Genomic DNA, 19,411 nt, shown 5'->3' with positions numbered 1-19,411 from the left:
TTGTCTGTTTTTGTCTTGGGCTAGGTCATTTGGTCCTAAAATTTTTTAGAGTCTTCCCTACAGTTTCTCCCACTGGCAATCCTGAATTCTAATCTTGCTTTGAAAGGCTGCTGAAATAATAAAATTTCCACTTTAGTCACACAAATTCTTGGCATAGAAATAGAAAACACTAAAAGAACCAATTGGAAATTTTAGAACTGAAAAATATAATATTGGAAATAAAAAAATTAATTGGATAGGCTCAGCAGCTGAATGGAGATGACAGGGAAGGGTTGGTAACACTGAAGATACATCAAGAGAAATTATTCACACTGAGTAGCACAGAGTTTTTTTAAAAATTGAGAAAGAACAAAGCCTCTTGGCCTATGGACAATAATAAAAGATCTAATATATGTGCAACTGGTGACCCAGAAATAAGAGAGAGAAAAATTGGAAGAGAATATATATTTAAATAAACAATGACCAAATCTTCCCAAATTTGGGGAATGATATACATTTACAGATTCAGCAAGATTACCAAATCCAAACTGGATAAATTTCAAGTAAATAATGCCTAGATGCATCAAAAGTAAGCTGCTAAAAACAAAAGCTAAAGGAAAAAAATATTTAAAGTGTCCAGAGAAAAACAATGCTTCATAAAGAAGCATCAACAATTCAAATGAGAGTAGCTATTTTATCAGATGTTATGGTGGCCAGAAGACAGACAGAAACACATTATTAGAATGCAGTAAGGAAAAGGCTGTCAACCCAGACTTCTATTCCCAGTGAAAATATCCTTCAGGAATGAAGGTAAAAATAAGACATTTTAGATAAAGAAAAAATAAGAGAAGTTGTCACCAGAAGACCTGCGCTTCAAGATTTGCTAAAGAAAATTCTTTTATCTTAAGGAAAAAAATACCAGAGGGAAATTTAGATCTTAAGCAATGAATGAAGAGCACTGGAAATGGTAAAGATCTGAGTAAATGTAAAAGTTTACACTAAGAGTGTATTCTTCAAGATACATATGACAACTTAAAGCAAAATTACAACATTGTCTGGTGGGGTCTTCAATGCAGATATAATTCATATGACAACTGTAACATGAAGAATGGGTGTGGAGGGGGTAAAGAGATTTGTATTATTAAGTGACATGATATAATAATAACAATATGTAGACTGTAAAAGGTTAGGTATGGATATTAAAATCCCTAGAGAAACAAGCAAAAAAAATTTCCAAAAAAAGGAGAGAGGAAATCCCTAACACAAGAATAAAATGGTTATCATCATAGATTAATGCCATAATTAAAAGGATAATAGAATATTATAAATAACTTCATGCCAACAGATTTGTCAGTTTAAATAACATGTAAACTGGGGTGGAAGGGAAGCAACTTACCAAAATTGACAACAGAAGAAACAGAAAATCTACATTATCTAATGTCTACTAAGGAAATAGAATCAATTATCAAAATACTTTCCAAAATGAAAACTCCAGGCTTAGATAACTTCACTAGTGAATTCTATAAAACACTTAAGGCAAAAATAAAACCAATTTATACAAACTTGGTCAGAAAATAGAGAAGGTGGGAATACCATCCATCTTGTTTTATGAGGCCAGAATAACATTAATACCAAATCTAATCCCAAAAATGACAAAAAGGGGAATTATAGGCCAATTTCACTATGAATCTATGAATACAGATGCAAAATCCCTTAACAAAAACATTAGCCAAGGATCCAATGGAGAAAAAGGATAATAAACCATTGCCAAATAGGGTTTATCTCCAAAAGACAACATTGGTTTACCATTTGAAAAATCAGTGTAATTCAGTATATTAGCAGAATGAAGGAGAAAAATCAAATATCATTTCTACATATAACAAAATGCAACAACCATTCATAAAAACTCCTAGCAAACTAGGAGTAAGAGGTAACTTCCTCAATCTGATAAAGGGAATCTACATAAAACCTATTTCTACCATCATACCCGATGATGAAAGACTGAACTGTTTCACCCTAAGATCAGTAAAAAGACAAGGATGCCTACTTGTACCACCTTAATTTTACTGGAGGTCCTGGATCTTGCAATAAGACAAAAGAAAGAAACAAAAGGCATAAATATTGAATAGAAAGAAGTAATATTGCTGTATTTAAAGAAGATATGATCACTTACACATAAAATTTAGTTTCAGAAAATCTAAAAAACAATTTCTAGAATAAACAAATTTAGAAAGTTTATAAGATACAAGGTTAATATATAAAAATCAACAGTATTCTTATACTCCAGCAACAAAAAACTGGAAAGTGAAATAAAAAAATGTATACTTCCATTTATAATAATGCCAAAAACATAAAATATGTAGAAATAAATTCCAGACTTCATATCAAAATGCAAAGGCCCTAGACTGGCCAAAGCAATTTTAAGAGGGAACAAAGATGGAAAACGTATCCTACCAAATTTCAAAAACACTATAAAGTTACAGTGATCAAGACAGTTTGGTATTGTTTAAAAGATAAACTTATAAATAAGTGGAACAGAATAATAGGAAGTCAAGAAATAAACACATATGTGTACAACTAATATTTCTTAAGGACACTAAGACAATTCAATGGGGAAAAGAAGGCTTTTTAACAAATGGTGCTGGAATAAATGAATATTCCCTATAGAAAAAATAAACATATGTTATATAAAAATGTACTTGAAATGAATCATAAACCTAAATGTAAAACCTAAAATGAAAATTTTTAAAAGAAAATAGAGGAAAAAAATCTATGATCTTGGGATAGACAAAGGATTCTTGGAACAAAAAAGAATTATCAAAGAAAGAATTGATAAACTGGGCTTCATCAAAATCAAATATTTCTGTTGTTCAAAAGACACCATTAATAAATGAACAGATAAGCCTCAGACTCCAAGAAAATATTCATAATACGTATATCTGTGAAAGAAATTGTATTCAGAATGGATTAAAAGCTCTTACCTCTCAACAATAATAAACAACCCACTTAAAATTCTGAAAACAAACTTTATCAAATAAGAGATAAAGATGGCCAGTAAGCAAAGACAAGATGCTTGACATCTTTAGGCATCAGGAATAGAAAAAGAGATTTTTTAAAAAAATGAGATACCATTACATACCCAATAGTATGGCTGGTAACTAAAGCTTTCCAGCATAGACAATGTAGATGTAAAATGGTACAACCACTTGAAAGCAGGTTTTTTTGTTTTGTTTTGTTTTTTGGGGGGACGGAGTCTCACTCTGTCACCCAGGCTGGTGTGCAGTGGCACAACCATGGCTCACTGCAAGCTCTGCCTCCCGGGTTCACGCCATTCTCTTGCCTCAGCCTCCTGAGTAGCTGGGACTACAGGAACCCGCCACCATGCCCGGCTAATTTTTTGTATTTTTTAGTAGAGATGGGGTTTCACCATGTTAGCCGGGATGGTCTTGATCTCCTGACCTCGTGATCCGTCTGCCTCGGCCTCCCAAAAGTGCTAGGATTACAGGCATGAGCTACCACGCCCGGCCATTTTTTTAAATTTAGTTTTATTTTATTTTTAAGTTAAGCATACCATACAAACCAGCCATTCTATTCCTAGGTATTTACCCAAGAGAAATGAAAACAGGTCTACCCAAGGACTTCTTCACTAATGTTCAAAGCAACTATATTTGTAATATCCCCAAATTAGAAGTAAGCCAAATGTCCATAAAGAGGTGAATGGATAAGCAAATTGTGATATATCCGAAATATAGACTACTGCTCAGAAATAAAAAGGAATGGCTTCTTGATGCATACGACAATATGGATGAATCTCAAAGTAATTATGTTGGTAGAAAGATGCAGGACCAAAAATAGTATTAATACCTAATATATGATTCCATTTATATAAATTATGGAAATGCAAGCTAATCTACAGTGACAGAAACTATATCATTGGTTGTTGGGGACTAGAGTAGAAGACATGGATTACAAAGGGGCAGAAATCTTTAAAGGAATAGAAATGTTTCATATTTTCATTGTGGTGATGGTTTCATCGATATGTCAAAATTCATTAAATAGTACACTTTAAATATATGTAGTTGTCAATTATACTTCAGCAAGGTAGTTTTTTTAAAAGGCTCTCAAATATAGTTTTCTATCTAGTTCATAAAAGAACAGATTTCAAAAAACTGGACTATCATTTAAGAAGAAAAAAGAGTAATGTGAAATGGTGAAATGGAAAGAAATGATTAAGTTTAATAAAAAAACACAGTTATTAATCAGAAAAGAGTATATGTGTGTGCATGTGAAAACAACATACCATTTCCAAAAGAAGTAGTTCTTCTCTTTCTTTCTCTTGATCCAACAAATCTTTCTCATAAAACTTTTTCTGAAACTGTTTAAAGTTTAAAATGAAATTGTGAAACATTAGTGATGAGTTTCTGCCAAGTTTAAAATATTCCTTTCAGTATAAATGATATGGTTTGACTCTGTGTCCCCATCCAAATTTCATCTTGTAGCTCCCCTAATTCCCACATGTTGTGGGAGGGACCGGGTGGGAGATGACTGAATTGTGGGGGTGGGTCTTTCCTATGCTCTTCTCATGATAGTGAATGAGTCTCCTGAGATCTGATGGTATTGTAAGGGGGAGTTTCCCTGCACAAGCTCTCTCTTTGCCTGCTGCCATCCATGTAAGATGTGACTTGCTCCTCCTTGCCTTCTGTCACGATTGTGAGGCCTCCCCAGCCACGTGGAACTGTGAGTTCAATTAAACCTCTTTCTTTTGTAAATTGCCCAGTCTTGGGTATGTCTTTTTCAGCAGCATGAAAATGGACCAACACAATAAGGTAAAGAGAGTATACTTACAGCATCCATAGACATTTCCATTCTGTCCAACTCTAATACAGTCTATAAGGAAAGTTTTTAAAATTATTCTAAAGTAATTAAATTAAAACAACCAATCATTTCTCAGCAACTTATTTTGCAAATGGAGGTTCAAATAGAAGACTTCTGCACTAGGGGGAAGACTAAGTCAGAAAACTAAAGTTCTGCCCAATTCTACATTGTACTTACAATCAATCTTTATACAATCATGCCAGGGTCAATTTTAACTTTTGAAAGTTTTTAACCTTAAGAAGACCAAGTCTACAGGCATATTTCAAATACCAAATGCATATAATCTAACTAATTTCTAGTAACTCCCAGTGCCAATCTTTTCTGAATTTTCAGAAACATAATGTAGCTTTTGAAGTTTTAAAAAGTCTTTTAGCTATATATGAATGAGACAAGCCATCATGGGGCCTAATAATCCTTAGTTCCCTTCTGTAGAAATTTTATATCTGCTCTGAAAATATTCTCTCAATTTACTATTTGTCTTTTGGAATACACTAGTTTGAAACAAATTATTCCAATCAAAACAACGGTCAATCTAACCCAGGGTTCTGTCTCTGATAGAGGGCAGTACTTCTAAAACTTATTCTACAAGAGTAACCCTAATGGCCAAAATAAAGTACATTTGGATATGCATATGCCCAAAGCTATCCATGACAAACATAAAATTTAGTGGAAGCTTTTTCTGCTGAAATTTATGAAAAATTCATAATGCATGCCATTATTTTTAAATAAAGTTACTTCTCATATTATAAAACTGATGAAACTATTCCATTTTTATCCAAAAGTTTTGTGTAGCTTCCTGGGAGTTTTCCATACTAATGTCTCATTATACTACAGAATTTCCATGGGACAGACTGGCTTCACTATATGCAGCACACTGAAAATAAGAGCTGTACTCCAGAATAATCCACTATAGACTAATAATCCATTAATTTTATTACATCACTGTTACACCTGTATAGCATTAGCTTATATTGTCTCTTGAATTAATAAATTATTCTGGAAAAGTAATTAACCATCTCATGTTTATTATTTTGACAAGTTAACTCCATTGCCTAAACTTCTATACTTAAATATTAAATAGTAAGGAAGGAACTGTCTGGTAGAAACAAGTGTGTATGTGTGTGTGTGTGTGTGTGTGTGTGTGTGTAGATTTAAATGCATGTCCAACTCTACGTATTTCTGGTTATACCAGTTAATGAAAGAAGAATTCACATTTCATTAAAACTAAAACTATACTAATTCATACTGTCATCAAATCACTTAATTAAAAGATTCTTCATGTGACATCTGGCAATGATTTCTAGAAAAAAAGAGAAAAAAATAAGAATTCTCTCTTTTCTCACCATGTATGCTAATTTATTTATGATACTAATAAGGAAATTTCCCTTACTATAAATAAATGCTCAAAAACGATGTGTCCTGAAGTTTATATTCAGATTCATAAAAGTAAATAATTTCACTTCAACTTATAAAAATATTAGTTATATATTCAGCATAAACAATTTTTGAAGAGTAAAAATTATTCTAAGATGTGGCTCACTAACCCAAATTTTTACTGTTTAGTTTTTCCAACATCTCCAAAGAATCCATATACTAAGATCTCATGCTAAAACAAACAAAAAACTCATAGGATACAATGTTACATTATTTACAAAGAAATGCACTCAGGAGCAGGTAAGAGGTCTCTATTCTAGTCCTCCTGATTCTGCTACTTACTAATATGATCTCAAGTAGACACAATATTTCTAGGCATATAACTTCTATAAAGTCAAACAGACCCCTGAATTAACTCAAAGGGCCCTTCCAGGGATAAGTTTCTATAAAATGTGACTTTCCCAATTTTACCAACAAAGTTTCACTGGATTATAATCACTTATAAAGAAAGTCTGATGAATAAAACATTCATTATTAATTGAAGAGTGTTTATTGAGCACCTAACATGTGTCAAACTCTCTCAACATGGGCTTATATTACTAGTAATACAGGTTTAATGTCTAGGTGCCCTTCAAAACTTTCATATCCAGTTGTAGCACATATCAACCAAATCATTTACTAATTCTTACAATTTTAGCAAGGATAAAAATATTGTAATATATGGCTATCCTGTCAAGCTGAAATAGTGAAGCTAAGATTCTTACTGCCTTAATGCAAAAAATGCAACATTGTGGCAAGAGTGATACTTACTCTTTTTACAATAGCCAGAACATCTTTATCTTTTTCTTGACACAGGAGTTTCCTCACACACATTTCTAACTGCTGAAGTAGATGCTTATCAGCAGGAATCTTCAGAGTAGATTTCACTTTGGGCAACAGGTAGCAAAGTTTCATTCTACAATAAAATAGTATTTACTCTTGAGTGAATTTAATAACTAAGAATAACAGAAACATAAAACAAAGAAAAATCAAGTTTTAGATAGCCTGAGAGTTCATTTATTCATGCAAGATATATTCATGGAGTGTCTATTATGTGTCAAACATTCATCATTCTGGATGCTGAGATACAACAGTAAATAAAACCAACAAAATTCTCTGCTCTCCTGGAACTTACATTCTAGTATGGGAGCAGAGAAGAGAAAAGAAACAAGTAAAATCTGTCAGATAGTGTTAAATGCTATGGAGAAAAATAAAGTGAGGAATAAAGGCAAGGGAGTACCAGGGGCAGGGGATTAATCAGCTTTAAAGCAGGTGGCCAGAGAGGGTTGTCATTGAAGGTTCCACTGAAAAGATGATATTTAAGCAAAGACCTAAAGAAAATTAGGGAATGAGCTATGTGAATATCTGGAAAAGAGCATCACAGCAAATATAGAGAGCTTGTCTCTACTGTTGGTCCAAATGAGCAAATTGGCCACTATGCCTAAACAGAGTGAAGGTGAGACTAGCAGGAGAGCTCAGAGTGGTAAATAAGAGGCTTTGAGGGCTACTGTAAGGAAATTGTCTTTTATTTTGAGTATGACAAGAAGCCATTGGTAGGTTTTCAGCAGAGGGGTGAAATGATCTGACAATGTTTTACAAGCATCATCTGTCTACTGTGTTGAAATTAGACTGCAGCTAGTCAAAAACAGAAAAAGAGAAACAATAGGAAAAGCTCTTACAATAATTCAGGCAAGAGATGATGATGGTACATTGAACCAGAGTGGTAGCAGTAAAAGGTGGTGAGAAGTAGTTGGATTCTGAATACCATTTTTTTTTTTTTTTTTTTTTTGAGACAGAGTCTCGCTCTGTCGCCCAGGCTGGAATGCAGTGGTGTGATCTCGGCTCACTGCAAGCTCCGCCTCCCAGGTTCATGCCATTCTCCTGCCTCAGCCTCCCGAGTAGCTGGGACTACAGGTGCCCGCCACCATGCCTGGCTAATTTCTTTTTGTATTTTTAGTAGAGACAGGGTTTCACCATGTTATACAGGATGGTCTCGATCTCCTGAACTCGTGATCCGCCTGCCTTGGCCTCCCAAAGTGCTGGGATTACAGGCAGGAGCCACCGCGCCCAGCCCGGATTCTGAATATCTTTTACCAGCAGCAGGATGTGCTGAGGGATTGGAGGTAGAATGACAGAGAGAAGAATTTATTTAAGGTTTTCATCTAAGCAGATGTGATGGTTATTTCCTGAGATGGAGAAGACTACAGAAGGAGGAAAAGCAGATAAGAAAGATGAAGATTTAATTCTGTACAGATTAAGTCTGAGATTTCTATCAGATATGCAATGGAAATGCAAGTGGGCAACAGGCTCAATAAGTTGGCTGTCCAGGGTAGATGTCAATGCTGGAGATAGAGTGAAGAATCTTCAGCAAGGAGATGATATTTAAACCATGAAATGGGAGAGATCACCAAAGTAATATGTACAGTTAGAGAAGAAAAGGATAAAAGGACCTAGTCTAAGGTGGTCTAAGGCACTACCACAGTCTAGACTGGGTTGGAAAGGAAGAAACAAGGAGGTTGAAGAATGCCAGGAAGTTGAGAGTAAATCCCAGAGCCTAAAAAAAAGCCTTTCCAGGAGGAGGCATTTCAGAGGAAATACTCTCCTTTGCTAAGCTAAAAGTCTACTCTTTTTCCATGGCTGTTTTAGAGAGGGATGCTAGGTGGGTATCTATTTTATAGCTGCTATATTCATTTATTCATCTGAATGCTCTCCAAATTATTATTTTTTATTTTTATTGCAACCTTGAGACACCTGAATCCCATTTTTAGAGTTTCCAGAACACTTTCTCAGCTGAATTTTTACTTGAGGATTCTTCATATACAACAAAATTTGCTTTTTATTTAACCAAAAAGGGTAAAGAAGCTCCTCCTGTAGAATTTCCAGCACTGTAAATAGCAACAATGGTCTCAATCTCATTCACAGCTCACCACAGATACAGCTAAACCTAGTAATGCTTTCTCTAATTAAGGAGTATCATCCCCCCAAAGAAATTATTTCATTTCTGGCAGCTGTGGAAAAGGCTTCTCTGAATACCAAGAGTCTTTTTCCAGCTTGACATTGTCTAAACTTGGTGAATTTAAATTTTAAACATTAACTTAAGGAAAAACAAAAACACTTAACAATCTATGCACACTCCATTCTTTATAACCCAAGGCATGCCTAGAAAACAGATATTCAGCAGAAGCTACCCAAGCCATCGTAGTGATTCATCTCTATGAGACTCCTGGGCCCATGATATGATCAAATTCTTGAGATTAGGGACCCACACCTTTCAGATAATTTATGTATATTATCTCAGTTATTTGTACCTCAGAATACTTTATAAATTAGGTACTAAGGAAATCAATGCACACAGAAGTTTTGTAACTTGGCTGAAGATACACATTTAATATAGAGCTGGAATTTCAGCTCAGGGAGTGTGGCTCCGGAAACTGTCCTCCTAACCAACATGATCCTACCACCCTTGCCTGTGATGGCTTTCATTCTATCTGCACATCCCTAAAGCACTGAGCAAGGGCTTTTATACCCAAAGCCAGTTAGCATACAGTGTTGCTGGACACATATCTTGGCTGGCAGCTGGCCAGGCAAGAGAGTAGGAACCAAGACACACAGTTATACAATAATCTGCTGCCCTGCAGATCTCTGAAATTAATAGAGTAATATTTAATTACTCTTCATTTGGTTTTTTGAATTGGCAGATTTCTTTCTCATAGAGTCAATGTTATGCTCTTAGTTACACTGATCAAAGTAGAGATGATTTCGTTTCCTTTCAAATTATTTTTGTCAACTGCCTGATAAGTGACAATACATCACATTGAAAGTTGCTTTTATAGATTCACAATTTTAATTCACAAAATGTTCATAAAGCTGGACCCATTAGTTGTTTAGGAAGAGCTAAAATCTAAAGAAATTACCAAAGGTTCCTTTTTTTGAGACGAAGTCTTGCTCTGTCACCTAGGCTGGAGTGCAGTGGTGTGATCTAGGTTCACTGCAACCTCCACCTCCCAGGATCATACGATTCTCCTGCCTCAGCCTCCCAAGTAGCTGGGACTGCAGGCATGTGCCACCACGACTGGCTCATTTTTGTATTTTTAGTAGAGATGGGGTTTCACCATGTTGGCCAGGCTGGTCTCAAACTCCTGGCCTCAAGTGATCCTGTCTGCCTCGGCCTCCCAAAGTGCTGGGATTTACAGACATGAGCCATGACACCCAGCCCAAAAGGTTCTTTTCAATTCACTTTAAATGTCAGCAATACCCCACCTCTCATTTATAAAGCACAAGAAATATGCAACAAAAACTAAAGTCAATGCAGTTGTGCTTTCTGTATTTTCTCACATTTAAAATACAAAAGAAAAACTTCTAGATTTGTTCCCATTAAAAAATGCTCATAAAAGTCTTAGGTTGAACTTTTCAGTATCTTTTGACAATTCATCCTCATATATATCTCAACATCAAGACTATTAATCTCAGTTAGCTTATTATCTCACCAACTCTTCCTATTAAAAAGTTTTGATGTTTTACATATTGCCTAAAATTCACATCAGTTGTTTATAAAAGTGGTACATACGCATCTTTCAGATGCATAAGACTAAGTGCCCCAATGTATGAAAATTCAGCAGGGAGTTCTAGAGTTTGTTCAGGAATGCCTTTGGCCAACTGACTCTGATGTCTCTCTTTCCTGCAGATCTGAGTTCAAGTTCAAAATAGAGACACAGGACTTAGAACACAGAAATCTAATGGCTGAGGGTTTAACATTCTTTTCATTCTATTATCAAATGTACAAAAATAGCTCTTAATAATGTGCATGTACTTTAATGCCACTGAACTATACACTTATAAATGGTTAAAATAGTAAATTTTATATTATACATATTTTACCACAGTAAAAAAAAAGGAAGTGATGTGCTCTTTTGGAGAGAATAAGGACAAAATATATTTATTATTTTTTTCCATTTCCAGGCAAGCCGTTTTCAGGTCTGTTCCTTCCAACTTAACAGTTAATCAAATGCAATTAACATTTTACTGGATTTCAATAATATAAGGCAAAACATAGAAGACAAGATGAAGACTTTGAAGCAGTTCTACTTCTTTGAATAAATGGGCCTCTAAAAACTAACAGATGCTCACCAAACAACTTTGAAGTGATAAGGCTACTGACCGTCTTTTCTTTAGTTTTAATGGTAGATAAATTAATAACATCTACTCAACCTTCTAATCATTTCAATGTGTATATCCAAATGGCCGAAGAAGCTTACCAATCTGGCTTTGACTAACTGCTCTCAACCCAGTAAAGACAAAAGATCTGAGACAGTGTTGAAAGAGTATGCTTCCAAGTCTTACTGATGCCCATCAATTATGAATACTAAGAATTTCAAAGCACGTGTAAATTCTTGACTTAAGTTTTTAATTGGCTAAGGAAAAGATTTTGCATATGTTCACTATAGTAGATAAAAATAAATACAATTTCAAATATTTTCCTTCATTGATAACATACCTCACATTTGCTACTGGATCATGTGTCAGTTCAATAGCAGGTAGAAAGAAATATTTACAGAAAAATGATTTCGAAAATATCTCTATAATAAATTCACAGGTATCCAAAAATCGAAGTCTATTCCAGTAACTTTTTCCTTGGCCCAATTCTAGAAACAACAACAAAAATTATCTTAAGTTAATTTTTCCTACATGAAATTAAAGTGACAAAGTTAGACACACAAAATGCATAAGAAGTTTCTTCATACCCACAATTTGGCTAGCAAATACAATACATAAGAAGAAAAATATCATTATTATATACCTCAGGTTTGTAAATCCCCAAAATGACACCTCAAAAACCATAAAACAGTTTTGTCAAACATTTCATTCAATTTCATAAGCATTTATTAACTATGGAATGACTGTATTTACTACTTTTTATCACCCACTATGTGCTAAGTACTTTACACATATTATCTCATTTAGCCCTGAAAAGCAGCCCAAGGGATGCACATACTTCTTCCTCTTAAAAGATAAGGATACTAAGATTTAGTGAGTTTAAAGTCACACAGCTGGCAGGTGCAGAGCTAGAATTCAAACACAGCTCTGTATAACTTCTAAGTGTTTTAATAATCAAATTAACTGTTTTCTTCCCTTTGTTTCCTTAAAAATGCCTAAAGTAGATACAGTCATATATAAACAGCATTACTGACAATAATTCAGGTCAATATTTAAAAGGTTAATTTTCTACTTTTTACATAAATGTTCAAAAATAAAACCAAACTGAATCTTCTTTCAAAATAAAACATTCTAAACATGAGCTCTTGCCACTGAAAAATGAAAACCGAATTAAAATAAGACTATAAAAAGAAAGATTAAAGTATACTGAGCATATTTTTTCTTAAATGGAATTTTATAAAAGTACTCTAATTTTTTGAAAAGTAGTGATACACACTTAAACTGGTAAACTCCAATAACTAGAAAATCCCATTACCTGCCTATGCTGGATAATATAGTTTGGTAAAAGTATTAAGACATTATGGGCAAAGCAAATATACAATAATTAACAAACTCACTAAGTATATATAGGTGTGTGCAACTATTTCTAGAATCAATACTATAAACCAAATGTTTTTGCCTTGATTTTAGCTCTTACCAAATTGAAATAAATTTGCATCTGTAAACTGACTTAGTTTCTTAAGACATTATAAACCAACTAGGCTCATCAAATTAATATTCAAATATACTATCAACTCTATTCAAAGAAAAATCCCAGATTCTGTTAATTATGTGAATATTGAAATAGGACCATAAAATAAATGATTAGATGCATGGATATTCTATTTATATTTTAGTTCCAAATGCTATTTCATCAGGGTAGATACTGGGCTTTCAATATAAGTAAATATATTTTAATTTCTAAAGTGTAGACATTTACAAAAGAAAACAGAGTAATTATTACTTTCATTCATCACAGATCTAATCTTGCCATAAGGATTTCTAGAAAATAAAAATCATCTTATAAAACCCAATAGTAACCTAATTATTCACAGCAAAATGATACATAAGTGAGACATAACTAAAGCCAACTAGTTTGTTTACTTTCCTTTTTCAAAATAGTAGACAATGATTACTTACGTTCAATTAATTTTTGAATGACCTCATGTCTCTGTTCTTGTTTACGATTATAACGCAGAAAAATGCACAGAGTTCGTGAAGCCGCCTTTTGGACAGGTAAAACATTCTTGAAGAAATAAGTAAGACAGACAGTTACACTAGGCTAATTCTAGTCTAGATAATTTGACCCCACCAAATCAATTTTAAGTTATTGACAAAACTAAAGTGTTCACTGCCTCTCAACTCATTGAACTTACATCCTTCTGGAAGTATCTTCATAATTTAATGTTAATCACTCAGGCAAATCAACCAATAATTATATTACAAAGTTAATTTGGCATAGTCATGTCCAAATCCTCCAGATTTGACTCTCATTTCCTTGCCATCTCATCTTACATGATCAAATACACCCCTGCCACCTATTCTTTTAGCTGTTCCCTGGACTTTGTCATTCATTCATCTGACAAACATTTGCTATAACATGCCATGTGTCAGGTACATCACCAAAAATATGCCACTACTGAAATATTAATTTAGAGATCCTGTGATCAGGTATACTCTTCAATCCTTCTGGCTTAATTCTAGCTCTTATGATACAGATGACATTTAGAATCCAAAGGACACCATGTCAATCATTCTTACCAGTATTTCAAGTCCCTTTGTCCTTTCAATTTCTGTCACACCACTAGGCAGAACCTTAATTCTAAATAAATATGGCCATTTATCTTTCCTGGGTTTGGGTTCAAACCATATATTAGAGAAAAATCTCTCAACCAGACGTATTGTGTCCAGTATAAATTCATGTTCATTATCTTGATATACATACAAATATAATGTTGAATTACTAAAGATCCCAAATATTATAGTGGGGATCCTTGAAATTCAAATTGAAACTTTACATTGCTGAGACAGTGTTGCCTGCTACCTCCTCTCATATTTTATATGAGCTATTCACATTCTATCGGGTACAATTTGAGTGGGGTTTTTAATCTGTTGAATGTAAAAAGAGGGTATTTCCTAAGATTTAGAAAAGAAAATTTAAAAAATATACATAAGCAGAAACATGACTAGACTTAAGGAAAATGAATTTTTGATAAATGGTGAACTAAATAAAAGCATATTATTCTTTTCTTTCATTTTATATATACTGATAGAATTTCAAATACATATATAATAGTCATATGAAAATATGTATATTTTGTACCTCATATAAAATATATATTATAGTTTATGGCATAAGGTATTCTTTTGGGCCAGAAGTCAAAGATAAATATAATCAAGTCAAAAGCACACAAGAGCCAGCTTAAAGAAGTTGTAACAATTTGTGCACAAAAAAAATAACTGCAATAACATTTATCTAAAAGAGAGTCAAAATTAAAAACAAAGTGCACTTGTCACCATTAAAAATAGCTACTACGCCACCTCCTAGCTCTGAAAATTGATAATTCAAGGGAAAAAATTAAGAATTCATCCTGTCTTTACATTAGTAAACGTAGCTCAAGGTAATCAAATAACCAATGTGGACAAAGGAATGCACTTCTTCACAGAATGCCACCATTAAAAATGCATAAATGATGGAATTTTAAAATTATTTTTCAAGTTATAATGAAATCACCAATTCAAGCAAGGATCATCAATGGATTCTACAACTAACAGGTAAAAGGCTGATAGGAAACTGGGTAAACAGAGGGCTGAAATAGCAGCTGAAGATTGCGCTGGCTATTCAAGAGTAATTTTAAAATAATTTTTTTAATTCTGTGAAAAATGACATTGGTAGTTTGATAGGAATGTGTTGAATCTGTAGATTGCTTTGGGCAATATGGTCATTTTAACAATATTAATTCTTCTAATCCATGAGTAAGGAATGTTTTTCCATTTGTTTATGTCATCTATGATTTCTTTCAGCAGTGTTTTATAGTTCCCCTTGCAGAGCTCTTTCGCCTCCTTGGTTAGATGTGTTACTGGATATTTTTTTTGTGGCCATTAAAATTGGGATTGCATTCTTGATTTGGCTCTCAGCTTGAACATTATTGGTGTATAGAAATGCTACTGATTTTTGTACACTGGTTTTGCAACCTGAAACTTTACTGCAGTGGTTTGTCAGGTCTAGGAGCCTTTTGACAAGATCCTTAGGGTTTTCTAGGTATAGAATCATATCATCAGCAAAGAGAGATCATTTGACTTCCTCTTTTCCTATTTGGATGCCTTCAATTTCTTTCTTTTGCCTGATTGCTCTGCCTAGGACTTCTAGTACTATGTTTAATAGGAGTGGTATGAGTGGGCATCCTTGTCTTGTTCCAATTCTCAAGGGGATGGCTTCCAGCTTTTGCCCAATCAGTTTGATGTTGGCAGTGGGTTTGTCATAGACAGCTATTATTATTTTGAGGTATGTTCCTTCAATGCCTAGTTTGCTGAGGGTTTTTAACACAAAGAGACACTGGACTTTATCAAAAGCCTTTTCTGCATCCATTGAGATGATCATGTAATTTTTGCTTTTAATCCTGTTTATGTGGCAAATAACATTTATTGATTTGCTTATGTTGAACTAACCTCACATTGCAGGAATGAAGCCCACTTGATTGTGGTGAATTAACTTTTTGATGTGCTACTGGATTTGGTTTGCTAGTATTTTCTTGAGGATTTTTATGTCGATGTTCGTCGGGAATACTGACTTGCAGTTTTCTTTTCTTGTGTCTTTGCCAGATTTTGGTATCCGGGTGATGGTGGCTTTGTAGAATGAGTTAAACAGGAACACTTCCTCCTCAATTTTTTGAATAGTTTCAGTAGGATTGATTCCAGCTCAGAGGAGCTTGCAAGGTATGTCTGCTGGTAGTCTGGCAGTGCAGTGGGTCAAAGATGGGAGATCCCTGGGCAGGGCAGTGGTACAACTGGTATACAACCAGGTAGGCACATGCAGCCCAGGGTTTTCAGCCCAGCAGATGAGTGTGGGGCCCACCCAGCTTGCACTACCCCAACTCAGCATCTGCCCCAGAGGCAGGCCTGACCAGTTGGGCTTGTCCCAAGCCTTCTGTGCCCAGATCACAGAGCCATGGAATGTTTCTATATTTCAAAAAATTGCAATAGGATGTCATGTTAAATGTACAGTGAATTACGAGTTAAATAATCCCCCTGGAAATTTCTGTGAAAAAAGTCGACAATTAACTTTGTGGGGAGGCTTGAGTGCCACCTTGTTTTGAGGGAGGAGTCTTTTTCTTTTAACACTAATTATAAGGTTATCAATAGTAGGGCATCCATGTATTTGTATAAGCTTTCTCTGTTCCATTGCCACACTCTAAAAGTAACCAAACTTATAGCAGGAAGCTTAAGGGGTGCCTTGGCAAAACAGCATAGCTGGGGTCAAACACTAAGGTTGTGGATGCATCAGAGGTGCACATCAGAACAGAAGGTCCTTTGCAGTCAAGGTCACTGAGTCCTGTCAACCTTCCTCTTAAGAAGAACTATTTCAAGTTTGAAGTGAGTCTACTCTGTTCTTGGCAGTATATAAACAAAGGGTAGGTGAAAGTGCCACCTAGTCGTTCCTCTCTCCAGCTAGAGAGAAGATTCTCAGAGGGAGACCTAGTGGGGAAGCAAAGGGAAACCTGAGTCCCCTCCTCTGGACCTATGAAGCTGACATCCTCCTAGGTAGAATGGAATGAACTGAGTTTGTTCTACTATTTTGAAAATATGAAGAGTTTTGGTAATTCCAGAACCAACCATGAGTTCAAAAGAATAAGATGAAAGGTACTGAGCTCACATTTGTCATCATGATTGTGAACATTCTTTGTAAGAAACGGTAATAAATCTGATCGCTTGATATGACATGTGGCAGGCAGGCATATTTCTGAAGTAGCTTCTCATGAGTTCTCCATTTTAAAGAGGCTGCAGCTCGCTGTTCAGCAGCTGTGAGTGCTGGAATCAAGTCAGGCAGAGAAGATAACTGAAAAATGAAACGCATCAAAAAATCAATTATAAATAAATTGCAGCACTCAGTAAAATTACTCAGTCTTATAACACATTGGGGAAGAGAATACTGCTTCTCATTTCAGAGTTTAGGAGACATCTTAGTTGTCACAAGGAGATAATTATCTGGTTAAATCAAACACTTTTAAAAGAAATCATTAAGTAAAAAGTATGATTCCTGGGAACCAAATTTTGAAATAAAAACTACAACTCATTCTTCTTCCTGTCAGATTATCATAGCAACTCTTCCAACTACAGTAAAATGTATTACATATTATTACTGTCAACAAGCTTTGACCTCCTAAATCCTACCCTTTTCTTAGGTTACACAGAGGCTTAAAAAATAATAATAAAGAATAAATTTCTACCCTTTTGTCCTATTTGCTATTCTTGGAATAATCATTAATGCTAATGAAAAATGAAAATATGAACATAAACTCCAAAGACAATAGACAACAATCATGGTAATTTAAAATTATTAATGTAAGAAAGATAGAGGAAATTCAAGCTGTTCAAACTCTAATAGGCTTTTACTGACCACCTGCTATGTGGCATGCACTATTTTACAAGTTTTCCAAACATTCTTTCATTGATGCCTCAAAACACCCTGTAGAGTAGGATAATATTTACACAACTCAGAATGTTTCTGAAAGATGAAGTTTACCTTATTTTCTTGAACACTGCTTTCTCCACCAGTAGACATAAGTTCCAAGATTTCTGGAAGATGATCTATAAGAGCATCTAGTACCTTTTAACAGAGATATTGATTACTGTTATAGTGATTACTATGTTTTTTCTAGATTAATTCTACATGTCAATTTCTATATAGTAGTAGTGGTTTTTTCCCCCCCCCAAATAACATTTTGAGGATTTGTATTTTCTTACTCTGCCATCTTCTTGCTGAAAAGTCTTAGAAACATGATCAACTGCCTTGGCCAACCTTCGAAAAGAGATTAGTGTACCTGCCTCTTGACATTGTCCAAATGGTCTAAATCTGAGACAGCTACTTCTACAAAACTAACATGTTCAAAAACTGCCTCCAAACTTTCGAAACGTTGTTTAAATTGGATAACATTCTCAGTGATATCAAAATATTCACGAACTGCGCTTTGGCAAACTAACAGTCATTTAGGTGAAAGGAATATCTAAATATAGCATCAAAATAAAGTATTTCAAAGTCTTCATAAGTACATATTAAGTGGTAAAATACTACACAATGGCAAGAGAAAAAAGTTATAAAATGTGATATATGATTACAATTGAGTAAAATAAAAACCTTTATATAGAAAAGAATATTCATATAAAAAAGAAAAAGAAAACAAATAGTAACAGTAATTGAAATTAAAGGCATTCTTTTGTCTGTTTTTTGGCACTTCCTAAATTTTTCTTAATAAACAAATATACATATACTAAGTTTTAAAACTGAATATATTTTAAAACCTTATTTTTTAAACTATCTTCCCAATATCCTGTTTATGATATAGTGGTACAACAATTTGAAGCTTCTGGGGCTAGTCAGCTGAAAGAGTTGACACAATTCCAAGAAGAAGGGGAGAAAAGGCATTGGTATATTTGGACCAAACATAAAAGAATTAAAAATCAAAGAGTAAGAAAATATTACCTCCAGCGATTCATCTTGTAATAATGTTATTAGTTCTTTATGTATTAAATATACTCCAGAATTCAGAAGCTTAGATACCTAAAATATAGCAATAAAGTCTCTCAGATTTGAGAGTACTAGACAGATACAGGTTACAATAATAATTTTTAAAAATACATCCTTGTTATATATTTCTTCTAAAATAAAGCCATGTTATACCACAAATATAAAATTAGATTCTATAAAAATTAGTGGCACAAATAACCAGCTTTCTAGTCTGCCTCGTGACATGCTGGAATGTGTAGACACACATGGGGTGAGGAAATACAAAAGAATGGGATTTACCAGAGTCATTACTTTCACATCAACAGCAATAACAAGCCCACAGGGGCCTCTAGTTCACATTTTAAAGTCTTAGAGGAGCCAACAGGGTCTTAAAGGACATCCTAGGCATACAAGTGTTCATACCAGTTCAGAACTTCCCAAAGGGTA

At 34.2% G+C, this 19,411-nt stretch overlaps 1 protein-coding gene across 2 annotated transcripts in view; it reads right to left on the bottom strand.

The window, feature by feature from the left end:
- Positions 1-19,411, bottom strand: part of PPP4R4 (protein phosphatase 4 regulatory subunit 4) — a 105,541-nt gene that overhangs the window by 16,123 nt on the left and 70,007 nt on the right. For both annotated transcript variants that reach the window (XM_003832814.5, XM_008958243.5), the window contains 8 exons: positions 18,941-19,018; positions 17,984-18,067; positions 17,114-17,296; positions 13,381-13,486; positions 11,762-11,909; positions 7,039-7,183; positions 4,825-4,866; positions 4,280-4,354 (listed from right to left, as the gene is read on the bottom strand). In XM_003832814.5, the coding sequence (XP_003832862.3) occupies positions 4,280-4,354; positions 4,825-4,866; positions 7,039-7,183; positions 11,762-11,909; positions 13,381-13,486; positions 17,114-17,296; positions 17,984-18,067; positions 18,941-19,018 (861 nt within the window). The remainder of the gene's footprint in view (positions 1-4,279; positions 4,355-4,824; positions 4,867-7,038; positions 7,184-11,761; positions 11,910-13,380; positions 13,487-17,113; positions 17,297-17,983; positions 18,068-18,940; positions 19,019-19,411) is intronic.

The sequence above is a fragment of the Pan paniscus genome, chromosome 15, assembly GCF_029289425.2.
Source record: "Pan paniscus chromosome 15, NHGRI_mPanPan1-v2.0_pri, whole genome shotgun sequence".
Classification (NCBI taxonomy): Eukaryota; Metazoa; Chordata; class Mammalia; order Primates; family Hominidae; genus Pan; species Pan paniscus.
Note: the sequence above shows the minus strand (reverse complement) of the source record. Positions and strands in the feature narration are given on the sequence as shown.